The 18,959-nt window shown below is 42.8% G+C and overlaps 1 protein-coding gene across 6 annotated transcripts in view; it reads left to right on the top strand.

Moving 5' to 3' along the window:
• The window catches only part of LOC144931698 (receptor-type tyrosine-protein phosphatase kappa-like), a 126,532-nt gene that overhangs the window by 96,523 nt on the left and 11,050 nt on the right, over nucleotides 1–18,959 (top strand). For 5 of the 6 annotated variants that reach the window (XM_078855874.1, XM_078855873.1, XM_078855872.1 and 2 more), the window contains 8 exons: nucleotides 2,337–2,424; nucleotides 3,068–3,144; nucleotides 4,035–4,061; nucleotides 6,639–6,675; nucleotides 7,089–7,186; nucleotides 14,008–14,124; nucleotides 15,882–16,036; nucleotides 18,546–18,681. In XM_078855874.1, coding sequence (XP_078712000.1) covers nucleotides 2,337–2,424; nucleotides 3,068–3,144; nucleotides 4,035–4,061; nucleotides 6,639–6,675; nucleotides 7,089–7,186; nucleotides 14,008–14,124; nucleotides 15,882–16,036; nucleotides 18,546–18,681 — 735 coding nt within the window. The remainder of the gene's footprint in view (nucleotides 1–2,336; nucleotides 2,425–3,067; nucleotides 3,145–4,034; nucleotides 4,062–6,638; nucleotides 6,676–7,088; nucleotides 7,187–14,007; nucleotides 14,125–15,881; nucleotides 16,037–18,545; nucleotides 18,682–18,959) is intronic. The other variant, XM_078855876.1, reaches the window with a different exon arrangement.

Below are 18,959 nucleotides of genomic sequence, written 5' to 3'. Positions count from 1 at the left end.
ATCAAAATAACTTCTGCAACTTTCATTACAGGGTCACAGGGTTACAAGCGGTGCAATTTGGATCTTTCGTCCATGACGTTCTCAAACATCAATTAGCGTTTCCAAGATAATCGAGGACCTCTGATAGTTACACGCTTGATATTAGTTGCAGATACTTTTATAAAGTGATAGTGTCCTTGATCAGTGGCTATTGGCACCATTATTTGTTTTTAATTTTGTGCAGAACCTCACCGTTGAATAAAATAATAGTAAGATAAATACTTCTTGGTTCTTTCGGTAAAGTCACATAGAAGGGAAATAATAAAATAAATAAATAAAGACATAATAAAATAATTCTCACGACGTTTCGGCCACAATTCAAGCAGCGTCCTGAGGACGGCTGCTTGCTGAGGATGGCTGCTTGCGTTGTGGCCGAAACGTCGTGAGAATTATTTTATTATGTTTTATTTTTATTATTTTATTTTTTCCCTTCTTCGTGACTTTACCGAAAGAACCAAGAAGATGAATCCCTGCAGTCACGAAAGCTTTAAATCGAAAAAAAGATAAATACTATTTGTAGTTGAGACTTATATCAAAATTATCATTAGCATTCCTACAGTCAGTCAGGCTTTATTTAAATATACCCCCCCATCTCTATGCATTAATAAGGCATACACGGTAAGAGGAGGGTGATAATGATCATATGCGTAATGAGGCAGAATCCAATTATCAAGATAAACGTATTCTTTTGGCTGGCGCTTGCTATAAGTGGGACTTGGTGCTTACAGATGAAAAGGCGTTGCCACTGCCACATTGATAGGCACCTGTGTTAGCTCCTACACTTCCGCATTAATTGCTTTGAAAATGCCACCGTTGTGTTTATTTGCCTCGAAGCAGCTCCGAGCCTTTTGGCACGCGAGCAACGGCCCGTCGGCAGTGACCCCCCCCCCCCCAAAACGAGAATATCTTTGCAAGCGCACGGCCTGCGTACATGGCACGGAATTGTCAATCGGCATTTTCCAGCTCAGATATGAAAGAAATTCAGTCGGTGAGTGGGGGGTTAAGGAGGTTGGTGAAGTTACGTGATCCACTCAAGCTCACGACGCATTCATCTTCCCTGCAAGTTTGAATATGGCGCAGGGGGGCACTGCAACTTTACAGAGCGGTTGTTTTCACACCGAGGTAATGTAGAACGGAGAAGTTAATTCACGGTAAATGTGTTAAGCTAATAACAGTTTATACATCTGCCATGAAACAAAAATATTGTGCATTAATTACTGGGTGAATATATTCTACAAAGAACAATTTTTCAGGTGAGTCACAGCAATAAGCCAGATGATACAGAAGTACGTGTTAGTCATTTCTTAGACATTATATATCGTACCGTTTAAATTGTTCCACAAATAACAAGTAGAACGCATGTATTGATTGTTTGATATTGCAAAATCGGTAATTTATCCCAACATTTTCTTCCTGTAATTTTCGAGCATTGATATGTATTATCACTGATAATAACATAATTATTTTAATTGATCATTTACTGCCATTAAACATATATTCTATCGTAACAAGAATGTAATGTTTAAAACAAATGACAAAGAAATTCTCACTGACAAATTCCTGGTTAAGATGGTTGCCAATGCCCAGACAAAATCATAGTTTCTTGTGTTCTGGCTCTGATGGGAAACCTTGTGATTTGTTTAATCAATAACAGAATGAGTCTGATGGTGGCTGGCCTTTTCTCTTCTCGCATTATTCGACAGTATTTATCAGTCTATCTATATAAAAAAAACCAGCGTGTGCCTCATTAAAGAAGAGGGCAATCAACCCATGTTTAGACTAAATGACATATATGCATATATAAAATGTAATCTTAGCAAAAATTCTGCTATTATAAAAGGAACTCAGAAAAAAATACATTTTGGCTTGCAGACTAATAGACATCTGGAGCTGTTATTTTCAGCTTTGGCCAAATGCATTTAAAAGAGGGAAGCTTGGCTGTTGTCCATACATCGCATCAGTACATGGAGTAACTATATTTCAAATAATCTTTCATCCAAAGTCGTGTGCATTTTGTACCCAGAGGACAGCCTTGAATTAACACAGCTTAAATATAGTGTCGAGAATTTTTAAGCAACATTGCGGGCAACGCAGCTAACACTTTAACCAACCGATATAACCATCGAGAGAAGTAGCAAAATGATCCCGACAAAAAGGTTTCATTACAATATAGTATAGCACTCAGAATAGAGAATTTGTGAAGCGTGTCTTCGACTTAAAGGGTTTTATTTATTTTTACGCACGTATGTGAACATTTCATTTTGCATATCTCTTCTCTTCTCTCTTCTTGCTTTCAGAGTTTTTTTGAGGGACAGTCGGCTCCATGGGATGTGGCTAAGCGAGATGAAAATCGGGCCAAGAACAGATACGGCAACATCATCGCTTGTGAGTCGATACATTTCGTTTTGGCTCAGTGGTGTCTGCGGCACAGCCGAGTCAACACTTTTCTGTCTACAAAGGAATGGAGAAAATTAAAAATACACACGCACTTCAAAATATAAATGTGGGATTCATCTTCTTGGTTCTTTCGGTAAAGTCACGTAGAAGGGAAATAATAAAATAATAAAAATAAAACATAATAAAATAATTCTCACGACGTTTCGGCCACAACGCAAGCAGCCGTCCTCAGGTGTTGGGGTCGAAACGTCGTGAGAATTATTTTATTATGTTTTATTTTTATTATTTTATTATTTTCCTTCTACGTGACTTTACCGAAAGAACCAAGAAGATGAATCCCTGCAGTCACGAAAGCTTTAAATCGAAATGTGGGGTTGTTGGTCGACGCCCCTTTTGTCTTAAAAAATCAACATGAATAATGTTAATTATTTTTTTTACCTACGTGGCTTTACCGAAAAAAACTGAGTATGATTCCTTGCAGTCACGAAAGCTTCAAATCTAGAATGAATAATGTAAGCCGATGTGTTGATTTCAAATTGCCATAAGCGTGTTCAAAGTCTTTTTTGAATGCCGTATTTCGAATGTTATATATATTTACTTGGTTTTTTTGCTCACTTACCCACTCTGACAGATGACCATTCCAGGGTGATGTTGAATGTATTGGACGAGGAACAAAACAGTGATTACATCAATGCCAACTACGTTGACGTAAGTGGATTTTCAATGTCATGCATCGGAATTGTCCATATTGACTTCCACAGCTCACATTGGGAAAGATGATATTTCTGGTTATTAAAATCTATCCTGGAACGACAAGAGATGTGGTCCCTCTAATCTCGCTGTGTTACGTTTCACCGGGTGTTGACATTATCCGTGCAGACTTTAGAAAAATATAATAAATAAATAAATGGATGGCCCGTTATGCCCTCTGTATTTGGTTAATAGAAATAGTTTGCTATGTGCTGGCTTTGTGCTGGCTTTGTGCATGCAGTGATTAAATATTAATGATGCTCCAGTCCACTAGCTACATGTTTATTGGGCGTTTATGTTTCTTTGAAAGCGACCACTCAAAGTGTTTCAAGCAGTCATCTATTGCACTAATCTATCACGGAGGCTGCTGTAAGTCCTCCTCGAGGGCTGGTTACACGCCGCCAATATATTGGATTTAATTGCGAGGTGGTTATATTAATCAAACGTGGAGTTTATGCAACTAGAATTAAGCACAGCATCAACTGTAAAAGCTCTACGATGCCAATTTACAGCAATAGCTCTGCGGGTTCAAGGTAGGATTGATCTATATCGATAATAATGCATTGACTTTGCGTTATATGATGGAAAAAAATGTGTTACTAGGAATTCCACATCTGCCCTAGTATAGTCTACCAAGTTAGCACCGTGATTGGCAAGCGCCATTTGTTGCGATGCTCTGCTTGTCCACCACCGGAACACAGCGAAAAATCTACCCTCCCTCCCTCTTTTGAAGTCGGTCTGAGCACATATTTACATTGTGTAATGTTCAAAGTAGCTCACTCTCTCTCTCTCTCTCCTGTGACACACGCGCGCGCGCGCTTCTCCCATGCTTTGCATTGGGACATCAGCTGCGTTGCTGCCGAGAGCTGAGCATGGTAAGATCGGCCGGGGCCCATGCGCGCACGTTTGTCGGGCTGCTCTAACATGATAGCCACAGCCGTGTTTGCCCAATGAACCTATCTCTGTTTAATATGGGCCGAGTCAATATGGACCACGCTCAAAACACACTCCGGTGTTAATAGGGCCATGGAAACAGAGAGATGAGTTTTTAAGGTGGCTCTTCATATACACGTAGAAATTGATTAGGTTTTTTTTGTTGTTGTTGTTCTGCTATCGTTATTAACACCCGCATTTTTCATCTTAATTCATATTTGCTCATTTGTCGGGGCATGGCTTGGCATCCTTTTAAAGGAAGCATTTTAATCAGGCACAGAGGGCTTCCTCATTCTAGCGATATCATTCCTCCCCCCTTTTTTCACTCATCATTGAATATTGTTTAGTAATGCGCATGCTGCATGTAATTAATAATATTAGAATGTTTCTGAACTGGTGGTAACAATAAGCCATTGCAACTCGATTAAATGTACAGTATTCAGTAAAGAGCCATCTATATCAGGAAATCATGTCAAGCGCTTGGTAAATACACCTATGCTACTGGGTGACTATGGTGCCTCTTATTCTTGGTTCTTTCGGTAAAGTCACGTAGAAGGGAAATAATATTGTTTTATATTTATATTATTTTATTATTTCCCTTCTACGTGACTTTACCGAAAGAAGCAAGAATATGAATCCCTGCAGTCACGAAAGCTTTAAATCGAAATTTATGGTGCCTCTGTTACATGCAATGACATAAAAAAATAAAATCAAAGTACAATATTTCCGTGTAAGGACCAACATTAGTTTTAACTCGCATAGCATATCAAGATTTAAAAAGCTTGTATAATTATTATAATTTGTAGTCCTTTTAAATCAATTTCTGTAAGAAGGCCTCGCCACATGGTCCCAGACGTCAGTGTAATTTTACCATACTTCAGCGCTGGTCAGAGCAGGTTGTATAAGGGTGATATCTGAACCAGGATCGGTTGATATCATCACTTTCCGCTGATAATGTCTGCTGGCCAGGAAAGCAAATTTCGATGCCAGGTTCATAGTGGAGTTTGCTAACCACTGTGCCAGCACTACTCCTCCCATATATCATCATGGCATATATACAGCAATAGAAATGATTAATTTGAGGTCAGTGTTTTACCATTCTGTATATATACTTTGTAGCTTTTGAAACACTTTCCTACTTAGGCAAAGTTTGATTTGACTTATTTAATCATTTATATTCAACACGGCGTAATAGGTGGCATACCAGAGGTCACCGGAGGGCACACCAAGTTCTCTCTCTTGGCTGGGTGTTTGAAACAATGGGGCTAAGTTTCTTACATCTCCCTGCCTCTGCCCATCCAGAAGCATACGTGAGTGAAACCACATTTAGTCCATTGGTCGGTCATGCGTGGTGGGGCAAAGCGTGAGTACACCCACCTCTTTTCAAGATGTCTGGCCAATGTGGGAAGCTCTCAAGAGCTTGCTCAAGTAGAGGCCCTTTCCACCAGCAATGGCAAGAGCAAGCAGCTGCAGGGCTGCACCTTTATCCCTTTCCCTGTTGAAATTATTGAATTGTGCCGGTGCACACTTATTTTCTAAATGGTTTCTAAAGCTTACAATGATACAAGGAGATATTTTATTCGTCCTGGGATAACTGGTAATAAACATATACTCTCTACACAGGAAGTTTATTTGAATTCCACTGGAATGAAATGGAATGTGAATGAGCATTATATGGACATAATATATAATTATATGCAGCATATTCAAGAACTGTGTACTAATTCATTGTCAACGAGTTGATAATGGTACTGCAATTACAGTAATTCATTTCTATGCTTTCTGATGTTTGTGGACATCAAGAAATCTTATTTCTGACCAGCATTACCCACCCATTGTCGCATTGAAAAGCTATAATACCACAACAATATCCAGACATGTAGCACAGGGAGGAGATGAATGTGTTTCTGCTTAAGTTATGCCGCGTTAAGGCCCTTTTTCCCTGAATGAAGTGAAAAATAAAAGATAGGGCTGTTTGTGGCATTTATACGGGCCTTTATAACACTTCCACAGAGCCCTAACTCTTTGTAATAGGCGGCACAGTTGCCTGAACGATAGTTCTCACGGGATGTTGTTAAAGGGGTTCCAGGAATTTCCGGAAAAGGTTAATGACTCTCCTTTTGAGTTGGCTCTTTGGAGGCATGGGAGCTCCCAACCGTGGTGCTCTATTTTATCGCAGCAGGGCAGGCAAGCGATTTTTGTTTTATTCCCCATTATCAGCGATTTGTCCTTTTCCTGCAGTAACATTTCATGAACGGTATATTCAGCTTAAACCAGTTCAACTGAAAGGTTAATGTATGCTTGTGTGTTTTTTTTCCTCCTCTCTCAAAAAATGTCTTTTGCAGAGCTCATCAAACCTAACTTTTGCACAATTAATCCGGTGCACGCTTCGTTGTGTGATCTCGCTCGACAATGCGTACGTAGTGGAGCAGCGATTCTGATGCGTTTCATTTGAATGTTATGTGACAGCTCAAAGGACCTGAAATTCAAACAGTATTCTTTTGTCTCTCTTTCTGCAGGGATACTACCGAACGCACCATTATATCGCAACACAAGGCAAGTCAGAATAATTGAGTTATCTCACAAAACAGCTGTATATTGTCAATACAGCATGCTGTATTTCCTCACGAAAGCATAATTTTACAGTGGCCGCCGCGTAGCTTATAAACACAGCCTGCTAATTAAAGCGTCTCCAATAACGTGGTGAATTACAACGCGTCAGTTTATCCTGTTGAAACAAGGCCGGCGGTAAATTTGGAATTGTGCGGTTTATTTAAAATGAGCTCTTGTGGTTTTTTTTTTTTCGAAGCGTCCGTACTGTAGTCGTGCAATGGATGTACCCCGTATAATGGAAAGAAAGAATAAACAAAACCAAAAAAAAAATAAAACAACACAGTTTGATTTATATTGGCCGAAAGGCATTGGACCATCGAGCATTGATTTTATTTCCATTGTGCACCCGCGTTCAGGTCCGCTTCCCGACACAGTTGGCGGCTTCTGGAGGATGCTCTGGCAAGAACGCAGTGGCAGCATCATAATGGTCACCAATCTGGTGGAAGTGGGCAGGGTAAGCGCATGCATCTCTTTAAAAGAGTATGTAGGCAAACATCTTTGGTCGTTCTAATAGGCCTAATGCTCTGGGGAATAACCTTTCGGTGATGTCCTCTGAGATAGTGTGAGCTGCCGTTTGTTGCACCGAGCAGGGCGACGAGCAGCAATGCATCGACGTCCACGTTTACAAATATTGGCGACGGCCCACTGGAGTTCTCAGCCTGCAGAGACAGAAAAAAATATTTAATCCTTTTTTTTTTTAAACAAGGAATCCTGTTGGAAATGAAGTGAGCAGTATAAATCCATATACAATGTGTACATATCTGAGGGAAATCTTACTGTTATTCACAGGATATCCTTTCGTGCCATGAGCTCAAACATAGAAATCCCTATGCAATTGATTCTTAAATAAAATTTCTAACACAAGCCTCGGTTCTCTTCAAACCTGTTCGTATCGAGGATCAAACCCAATGTCAGTGCACATCACAAGCCAGGGACACATTCAGCAATCCCTGATACGTCTCATCAGCGAAGCAAACAAACGCACATTGGATAAGGCTTACGCGTCTCGAGCTTGCACAGGTCTATTGCACATGCATAGCAAGCAGATTGGTGTAAATCAGTCTGGTGACAGATCCCAGGAAACACATTCTGCATGCTACAGCCTTGTAGCCTTCCATTATAACTCAGTACATAGATACATATCCCTGTATTGCCTTTATAGACTGTTGGGGCAAGTGCTGTTAGCGAGCACCTATGAAGGCCAGCACTGTGGCACACGAGGGAGTTGGGTTGGCCAGGACCACGCCCGGCTACCTTCTCCTCCCCAGTGCTGATGTTTACACACTGCGCCAGGTACTCATTTAAGGCTGAGTCGACCTAGTGGAGGCCCATCAGGACCAGTTCAAATATACCCCCGCTGCAATTGATCTTGAGTGGGAATCGAGCTCTGGTTCTTGGGTTTGTAGCGCAGCACCCTAACAACTGCATCACATACATAGCGATATGAGCGTAAAAAAGCAGAAATCTAATTTTGCCATGAAGGCTACTGGGACAAGTGCGTTTGGCAAGTATCCATTCATGCCAGCATGGCGCACAAGATAATATAATAGGACCAGCACCAAACACTGCCACCTTTATCTCACCATTGCCGATGTTCACAAACTACGCCAGGTTTTGGACCAAGATGATTTTGGATAGGTTCAAAAGATAATTGTCACTTGTTTTGTTCGAGGCCAGGCATTCAATTAGAGTCCTTGGGATAGGATGCAGTCTCTCCCTTCTTGAACTGCTGAGTGCTCAACCTGGATGTGTCTCTACTGACCCAAGGTTGTCCAAACCACCTTAAGGTGACATCTTTGATACGGGCGTACAAATTAGACGTGTTAGTGGAGCTAATGTTACTATTTGCATTTCAAGATCTGCTGACATGTTTGAAATGTCGGTGCATTGGAGCCCCAAGGGTTACTGCGGGGGCAATTGTGCGCACGACCGCAGTAATTTTCACAATAGAGCAAAATAAAACTTGAAAACGTTTTTGCTCTGTCAGGGCCCTGTGATCGTGACACATTGAATGCAAATGACAATTTGCAGCTTCGGATAATGCGAGAGCTACCGAACAGTATTGTCTGGGAAAGAAAAAAAAAACATTGCTGCTCCACTTTAAAATTCCTATTGCCGTGCATACCAAAAAAATAATTGCGATTTTTCCCATTTTATATTTCTATTGAGCATGATATGCACTGCAGAGTTACTCTTTCTGTTTTGGCGCTGAACGGCTCCATGAAAAATTATTGTACAGTCAGACGCATTATGATATATACATTTTTTCTGGCGGGGGGAGTAAAACAAATGCCTCCAGAACACGTGCTTTAATTTGCAGGCAGCGTGTGACTTTTGCAAGGCACTCAGAAGGACATGGAAGTGGGGCGCTGGGTATATTTAGTAGGTGAATACGTCTGTCGTTTACACGAGCCGAAGCGTTAACGTTCGTTGCCTCTGGCTGGGAACATCTGTGGCTTGAGCCACTCCCACGTTGGTGGGGGCATTGCAACCGCCTCTCCAAGTGACTTGGTCTGCTGGCAATGTGGCTTTAACTATTTGGGGGTGTCTCAAGGGCATGATATCAAATTACGAAATTCTGATGTATTGTACGCTGCTGCACCTAGCGTCGATGACCACAGGCAAGTGGCATGCGAGGTTTTGATCTGAATTGATTCTCTTTCGTTTGAGCTAATATATCAGAATCACTGAAGCAATGCTGAAGATGCCTTTTTGAATTACATTTTGTACCTTGCAGCTATTCTTTAAGTTATTCTGAGCATGGTGCATAAATGGACCATTAATTTCCCGAACACTCACTTTTTACTATTATATATATACAACATTTTTAATTATAGCGATTAGTGCTTTGCACCGTCAACTCTGGCGACGTGACTTTGCCATGTGGACAAGTCGGAACTAAACTATAAACTAAAAAATTGTATTTTACCAGATAAGGCCATCGACCTATATGGGTCTTTTTCAGAAGCGACCTGGCAACATAAGGTTGGCTCAACGAAGTGGCTTATCACGTGCAAATGTATAGCAGCCAAATACTCTAAAACGCAACTATTATAAAAAGCCGGCGTTCTGTTCGTCTGTCAACTCATTTATAAGAGAGCATTTCAGAAGGCCTGAATAAAAAAGCTATGGAAAGTGGACCCCCCCCAAACACCCCCAGATATGGGGGTAAAAAGTTGATCCAAAAGGTTTACGAATATTGTGAAATATAGTCAGAGTCAGTAGTATATACATGCCAACACACTCTACACACAATAGCGTCAGTAGTGTCTACATGCCTACACACCCTACACACAATAGCGTCAGTAGTGTCTACATGCCTACACACCCTACACACAATAGAGTCAGTAGTGTCTACATGCCTACACACCCTACACACAATAGCGTCAGTAGTGTCTACATGCCTACACACCCTACACACAATAGCGTCAGTAGTGTCTACATGCCTACACACCCTACACACAATAGAGTCAGTAGTGTCTACATGCCTACACACCCTACACACAATAGCGTCAGTAGTGTCTACATGCCTATACACCCTACACACAATAGAGTCAGTAGTGTCTACATGCCTACACACCCTACACACAATAGAGTCAGTAGTGTCTACATGCCTACACACCCTACACACAATAGAGTCAGTAGTGTCTACATGCCTACACACCCTACACACAATAGAGTCCCCCGCCCCCCCCCCCTCCTCCCCCGCCCCCCCCTCCTCCCCCGCCCCCCCCTCCTCCCCCGCCCCCCCCCCCCCTCCTCCCCCGCCCCCCCCCTCCTCCCCCGCCCCCCCCCCTCCTCCCCCGCCCCCCCCCCCTCCTCCCCCGCCCCCCCCCTCCTCCCCCGCCCCCCCCCCCTCCTCCCCCGCCCCCCCCTCCTCCCCCGCCCCCCCCTCCTCCCCCGCCCCCCCCCTCCTCCCCCGCCCCCCCCCTCCTCCCCCGCCCCCCCCTCCTCCCTCCTCCCCCGCCCCCCCCCTCCTCCCCCTCCTCCCCCTCCCCCTCCCCCTCCTCCCCCTCCCCCTCCCCCTCCTCCCCCTCCCCCTCCCCCTCCCCCTCCTCCCCCTCCCCCTCCCCCTCTCCCTCCTCCCCCTCCCCCTCCCCCCCCTCCCCCTCCCCCTCCCCCTCCTCCCCCTCCCACCCCCTTCTTCACCAACCTGCACTGAAGTTTGGTTAAACAACCCCCATGGCCAACACACCATGGGACGCCTTCATCTTGCAATGGATTGACCAAGGGCTGTATATCTTTCAAAAATATACATTTATTTTTATCATGAAATAATCACAATGCTGCATCAATGCAGAACTAAATTACCCATTGGCTGATTTACTGCAATGGAAATTTTTTTTTAAAGATGCACTGTTGTGTTGCTTGAGCATTTAGATAGGCCAATACAACATTTATAAGTTAATTAAATATATTGTTTGCTATAGCCTCGTTTGAAAAAAAAGATTTTAAACAATTACAGAAATAAGAATTTTAAGATTCTAAAATTGTACTGCTTATCATGCATTGCATCATGTGGCATGGTTTTTGTTTTATGCGGCGATAATTTTTCGTGGTTCATCAATGTCATTTTCTGGTTTTATCATCCTAATTTTTTTTATCTTAAATAATGTGGCAATATTTGACAGCCAGGGTAGAGGCACAGGCATAAAATATAAAAGTGCATAGAACTGCAGTTTGTAAACATGAAAGAAAAATGGCATAAAAAATTATAATGCTAAATGTGACACTTCAAACTTAACATCAACCTGCAATAATAATGGAAATATTCCATAACACATGCGCCACCATTACCTCCGTGTTTCACGTTGCTGGTTTACTTTTCGAGACAATAGTAGATGGATCAGTGCTGCCACTTGCTGGTGACGAAGTGATTACGCAGTCAAGAGGACCCCGAGCCTGTAGCTGGCTTTGGCAATGCGTGGTTAAGGTTGCCACCTGTACTGATTTTCCAGAATAGTTCCCTTTTTAGGTAGCTGCCTTGGTAAATCCGAAAGGATCCCCATAACATTACATCTCAAAAAGTTGTGTGTTTTGCCAGTTACATGTTGTTCTTTCCATTCTTCCCATAATGCACCTCGGTGGAAACCAAAATCTTGGAATATAGGTTGTCCTCCATGGATGGGAGTAGGACGACTGCTCGAGATATCAACTAAGCCAGTGAAACAGGGCTTGCGTTGGGGTTATAGCTGCTACTAAGGGAGATTGCTAATATAGAATAAACCCAGTTCAAAATATTATTTGACTCATTTAGGTATAGGTAAAAGTGCTGGTCTGAAATTACTCACCAACGCCACTGCTAGAGAAAGGGCCACCGCTGGAGGGAGATCCAGAGAGCCCCCTGAGAGGGTGTTATGACCTACTCTTGGAAGAGGTGGTAGTTACCACACGTGACCCATCGATATCCTAACTGTGGTGTACACATAATTGTTTTTTTTACCCTTCTATCTGGCAACAAAACTGACACCTTTTTTACAAGGAGTCATGTTTACATAGACCACAATACCTGCAGTCATAATGCATCATCTGGTCCAACTCATGTGAGACTAGGCTCTAAGGAAAGCTGTCTCGGGTGTGGACCAATCAACTTCAAGGACAGTGCACATTATCAGAGTTATGTTTTTTGTTTGCATTATGACTGCAGGTATTGTGGTCTATGCAAACATGACTCCTTGTAAAAAAGGTGTCAGTTTTGTTGCCAGATAGAAGGGTAAAAAAACAATTATCATATTTTTACTGGCAAATGAGGTTCCAATGGTGTGGTGTACACAGTTATACTCCTGGGTGGACAGTGGTGGGGGCATTTAATAAACGTGTCCATTGTTTCAACTGCCCCATCGAGAGATTGAACCGGCGACCTCTGAATTGAAAGTCCAGTGTGCTTGCCATTACATAGCAGCATGCTTGGCATTTATTAGTATTAATTTAATTCTACTGCATTACAAAAGTTAACCTTTGAAGTCATTCTCAAATGGGAGTGTGAAATAATTAATCACCGAAAACATTTTATTGCACAATACAGAACAATTGATCTCAATACAATATTTTGCACTGGTGTAGTGTACACATCTACAAGCATTCTTAATTGAAGTAAAATTATAGCAACACGAAAACAGCGTTTTATTTCAATTTGAAAGTACTCATTTCAATTATATCCCAGCCTTGAAACTCAAGCAGAGCTCAATGCTCTTACGCTGTAACTATCACGGTGGCGAATTAAATTGCAGAGTTGATGGTTTGGTTCGTCGATATTGAATACAGGAGCTACGATCTGAACGATGCGATATTGTTGTATTCTCAGAATGTTTCCATCTCATTTGCACATCCTTTAATGAAACGAACACACGCGCATGGCTGTGGTTGCCGCGATGGAGCGATGCTCCAAGATTTTGTGTCGACGCAACGTCCACGATAATTCATCTTCTTGGTTCTTTCGGTAAAGTGACGTAGAAGGGAAGTAATAAAATAATAAAAATAAAATAATTCTCACGACGTTTCGGCCACAACGCAAGCAGCCGTCCTCAGACGCTGTCTCCCCGACAGACCTGGTCTTCACCTGAGGACGGCTGCTTGCGTTGTGATCGAAACGTCGTGAGAATTATTTTAATATGTTTTATTTTTATTATTTTATTATTTCCCTTCTACGTGACTTTACCGAAAGAACCAAGAAGATGAATCCCTGCAGTCACGAAAGCTTTTAATCGAAATCCACGATAATTGTCAAGGTTATTTTTTTCTGTAGAATATCGTTGTGGCGTAATTATCGTTACTCATTTATGCTTTCATTCAATTACTATTTTCTGACATGAAATAATAATGAAGCTTACAATAATTTAAGTAAAAGCAAGCTCTCACCTATTAAATGAATTATTCGTAAAGTGTTTTATGGCATAATTGACAGTGTGTCCAATATATGACATCATCACTTCTGGCAGCACGTACATCATAAGCATTATACAATAGCTTGTAAAGTTACAGTGATTAAAAAGGCTCAGGACAGACATATGTTGAGTGAATTGCAGTCGAATCCACTATTAAATCAATCTTTATTCGTACATGAAGTACATCACAGCACCAAAACTAGACGATACACATTTTTTTCTTAAACAATTGCAAAGGTAAGGTAAACTCATGGTGATCATTATCAATAGATCGTGAAATGTACTATCCTATCGTTAAAACAATCGCAACTTGCCAGCCATTGTGACTTCTGTTATTCCCACCGTTGTACCCAATAGCAATATGTATGTGCTCATTGTATTTATCCACCAGATCAAGTGTTGCAAGTACTGGCCCGATGGCAGTGACGTGTATGGGGACATCAAGGTGACACTGGCAGACACGGAGATGCTGTCGGAATACATCATCCGAACGTTTCGCGTGGAGCGGGTACGTACGTGTTAAGCCGTTTCACTAAAGTCTACCGCTGCCACATCTTCACTTTGCCTCGGGGGGGTGGGGGGTTATCCTTTTTGTCTGGCATAAGATTGTGTGTCGACGGGACTACACGCACATTGCTTCACTTGGATGTTAGTTTTGATGGGTTTTGGTTTTTAAGTTGTGAGCGCTTCATATTTCGATTTGTTTCCTGGATTATTCTTTTTTTTCCTAGATTATTTTTTTGATTATTTGTGCATCTACGTTTGGGCTATCTTTAGTCAACTTATATATCCATGTTGTGAAGGTAAACGTATTTTGTTCGTTTAATAAAGGGGATTAATATTATATTTGTTGTTCATGCACCCACTGGAATTCTCATCTACCTCAAGTAATGTTCACTTCCTGTATTAATAAGAATTAAGACGTATGGATAAATACATTCACGTACTAACAGTGGCAGTATTTATTTGCATGCATCTTCCATGTTTGCTAGGAAGTCCCATTTGTTTAGTGAGAAATTATCCAAAGCAGGTGGCTAATTTGGCCATCAAACTGACACACGGTGAACTACTCTTAATTAATGTTTGCAAGCAGATGGGGCAATCAAATTAACGTCGCATCCAACGCAAGGTTACGTTTGACAAAGTGAAAACATTTCAAAACTCCGGGTCTCCAAAAATAGGAGATTCAAATGCACGACTTCACTGCACGAGTGGACCAGCGGTGCAGTGGAATCAGCTCATTGTGCTCTGAACCTGGTGAACAGTTTCATTCCTGCCCGTACCTGGCATCTGTGCAAGCGGCAAATTTGTGTGCCCTTCTCCGCTTTGCCAACGTACACTTACCAGCTTGCTGAAGTGTGAGCAAATAACCCCCATAACTGACACTGTGTGGGGAATCCATCCAGAAGTGGCTTGACAATGGGCTGCAAATTATGTTTTTAAACAAACACATCACGAAGACTGATACACAAGTGTATCGCTATGACTAACGTCACCCTGAATTTGTTGAAAAGACGCATCAAATATAAATGGATGGTGTTACGTTTACCTGAAATATTAAAATCCTGCTTACAAATTTACGTTTCAAACCTCACCAGCTTGGTTATAAAGGGATTTCATGGTTTCTTTGTACTTATGGAATTTTGATGAGAGAAAATGGTTGTGAAGCTAATGTAGTTTTGGCCTGCTCTTTGAATGTTCTTCTCAATCCTTGACCACAAAAAGTGTTCACTTTTGGATGCAAGAGAACCCTAGGCAGGGTTGTGCATAGTGGGGTGTAGCAAAAGGGGTCATTTGCTCCAGGTTTCACAAAAAGGAGGGCCCCACAACGTGCCTTTGTGTTTTTGTTGCGAATAAATAAGGGGCCCCATATTGTATCCAGCCTCAGTCCTCCAGGGACCCTCTGAGATGGCCCTAACCTTACCCCATCGATGTAGTGCGACCGAGTGTATTTACCAGGTAAGGCCCACAGAGTTATACAGCTCTTGTTCAGAAGCAATCTGGCCACAAATGATAGCTCAACGAAGTGTCTTATCACGTGAAAATGTGTAGCATGTTTCTAGATGTGGAGGGAAAAACCCAGAGAAAAATCCACGTGAACACAGGGAGAAGAGGCAAACTCCAAATTTACAGCAGGGGTCAAGGGTCGAGCTCAAACCCACGACCTCCTGTATACCAGGCGAGGTAGTTAAGGCTTGGGGGAGTCTTCATCCAGCAGCGGATTGACCATGGTTGACGATGATGTTGTTGTTGTTGTTGCTGCAGGCAGGGCAGGAGGACATCCGGGAGGTGCGACAGTTCCACTTCACGGGTTGGCCTGACCACGGGGTGCCGTACCACGCCACTGGACTGCTCGCGTTCATCCGCCGTATCAAGGCCCTCGACCCACCGCACGCAGGGCCTCTGGTTGTCCACTGCAGGTGAGGATCTGGCACCGGGACCTATTTTTAATGCGGCCTCAGTTGCTGTTTCGTGTGACGTCTATATGTAGCCAAGTTAAAAATTAATTGGCAGTCGGTGAAAGGTCACCGGATACTGTGTAGAACTCGGCAAGGCGGTATTGCGGTTAGGAAAATAAGGTTGCAGTTGCCTGGGACAGATATGGATAGGGCTACACTTTGTCATGGTAATGTTTAGTAACATTCATCACCCAGATGTGGGGGGAAAAAACACTCACGTAAAGGTGAAAGAAAACGGGGAGGAGGGGGCAGTGACCTACCTAAAAGTTTGGTTTTTCAGTGACTTAAAAATACACTTCTCTAAATCAAAATAAACTGTAGAAATGACCTCTCGAATTTTGTTTTCTTAAACTCAAATGGCTAACTTGGGCAATGCTCTTAATTTTGGGGGGGGGGGGGCTTTTAAATTGGATTGTCAATAAAAAATACGATGGAAATATGGTGCTCCCAACTTTGCATAGGGGGACAGCCCTATGCCACTCTCTCCCTCGCTCCCTCCCCTCCCTCCTACCCGCCAAATATTTGGTGGAAATTATTCAAATGTGTGCCTTTCGTGACCAATGTGACCTCCATGCCACAATCATAGCCTTATGAAGAATGAGGGCAACTTGTGAAGACAGACGTGAGAGTAGCACCCAGAGATTGGAACGGAGAGGAAGACCTCAAGTCAGAGGTGGTATTATATAAAGAGAATGGGGTTTAAACGTTCCAACAGCTGTGGCATCTCCCAACAGTAAAGAATGGACGGTGATGATGTGCGTTGGCATCAAAGACAATGGCTGCGATGACCCCCACGACTCTCGCCGGGTGATTTTTCTTTTCAATTAAATTTCAGAGCTTTCTGACGAACGCTAGGCGTATCGCTTAGCGGACTCGCACACGCTTAAGCGTCTGCCTGACTGGATTCTTAACGGTGGTCCTGGAACGACAACCTAGTAAAATTAGCAATCTCTCAAGACACCCTCGTGGGTGTGCCACTAATGATTTTGTGTTGCATTAATATTGCAACCTTTTCTCCCTGTGACCCAATCAATCCAGCAAGTCTTTATTTAGAATCGCATAAGAGCTCCGCTGAGGAGACTCGACCCTTTTTTTCTCAAGGGATACATGCATATTACATTATTTATACACTCTAAAAGAGCATGTCAACTTTCATTTAATACATATATATCATTAACCATGTGTATTCTTCTTGCTTTGCTTCAACGAAAATGCAGCGTAAAGAAAGCAGCACACATTCATGTGCGGAGTGTGACTGGCATTTGCTCGTCTGGAAAGTTACAATTAGACCACTTGGGGCCATTTCACAAGTGTGCCGTGAGTCGTGCAGGGACGGTTCTGTACTTTTTTTGTGGAACCGGCCACACGTGAATCCAAATTGCGATTCTTTTCATTGTTATTCTTTTCCCAATTTGGAGAATTTGCAGGCCATTCCAAGACAAACAAAAGTGGTGAAATGAAGGCCACAAGCACAACACGAATTTGTCCCAAACAATGATGAGTGGATACAGTGAGTGGAGGATGAACCCGTTGGTGTGATAGTGTTCGTGTAGATGTGATGGAGTAGGTGGTGTTATTATTACAATAGCGTGAGTAGTCGTGATGTTATCTGGCCATGTTGCTGTGATGTGTAAGTGGTGTAGATGTAATCTGAGAGTGGTTTCGAAGCAATGCAGCAACGTTGGTTTCGTAGTAGGTGTGCCGTCGTAATGTGACGAGTGTAATTGTACACATCAACCCCAAATGCATCGGTTAGATTGACTGAAAAACCCTGGAAAGAAAACTCGAGAACTTTAAGGAAATCCAAGTAACTGAGGCACATAAACATTTAACTTTCATGTAGGCAAGGGTGAGTTCATTTTTGGAGAAAGGAGGGGGCAGGAGGGGTTCTTAAATGAGTTTGCATATCAGAAATAGGAGACTAATGTACACCACTTAGTAAACACCCCCAGAGGAAATGAACTCATCCTAACCTTGAAACGTTGTTATTGCATTCCCGCTGCTTTTTTCGTAATCAAAGGCTGTGAGTAAAGACACAGATTCTGGAGCTGACCCTAACATCAATCGCGAAACATTTGGCAGCAGCCGGCAGTGTTGCCACTGCGCTAAATAGGGCCGAGTGCGTGACACACAACAGGCATACAACAACAGCAACGACAAACAACGTGAGTTCAAGTTCAAGTTCATGTATTAGGTATAGCCCTGTGAGCCATTCGGCTCTTGAATCGGGTGCAACCGCAACAAACAAAAAAACAAAAACATCAACAAAAAACATCTTAAAGTGAATATGTGACTAAGTGCAAACAGAAATCCAAGAAAAGACAGCAAAACATTGCAGAAAAAAATCAGCAGCTCCCGCACGCAGTTGTGAGAATGGCATTGCACGGCCGTGGCGAAGAGACACTCAAAAGTTGTGATCCTTGAGACGTGACGCGTACGCGACGATGCTTTGGTGGCGGGTGCCATGCAGCGCTGGGGCTGGCAGGACCGGCTGCTACATGGTGATCGACATCATGCTGGACATGGCAGAGAGCGAGGGCGTCATCGACATTTACAACTGCGTGCGGGAGCTGCGTACCAGGCGCGTCAACATGGTGCAGACAGAGGTACGGCGCTTGCATTCCCTTTGATTTGATCGATACCTCTCTGATCGTGGTTGTTGTTATTATGAAACTCATTTACATGGGAAAGCCTCACCATGTCTCGACTCTCTTTTTTTATAGCAGGGGCCCCTGCCATGTTTTCGTAGTAGGGGGCAATGTTGCTATGCAATGCGCCCTGGGTTGCGTGACAGCTGACGTTTCAACGTAGCACGTGATGGGAGAAGCTTCGTCGGTTTCGGTTCCTAAAGAAGCTCCTCCCAAGCATGTGGAGCCGAACAGCA

Source organism: Lampetra fluviatilis, chromosome 4, assembly GCF_964198595.1.
Source record: "Lampetra fluviatilis chromosome 4, kcLamFluv1.1, whole genome shotgun sequence".
Classification (NCBI taxonomy): Eukaryota; Metazoa; Chordata; class Hyperoartia; order Petromyzontiformes; family Petromyzontidae; genus Lampetra; species Lampetra fluviatilis.
Note: the sequence above shows the minus strand (reverse complement) of the source record. Positions and strands in the feature narration are given on the sequence as shown.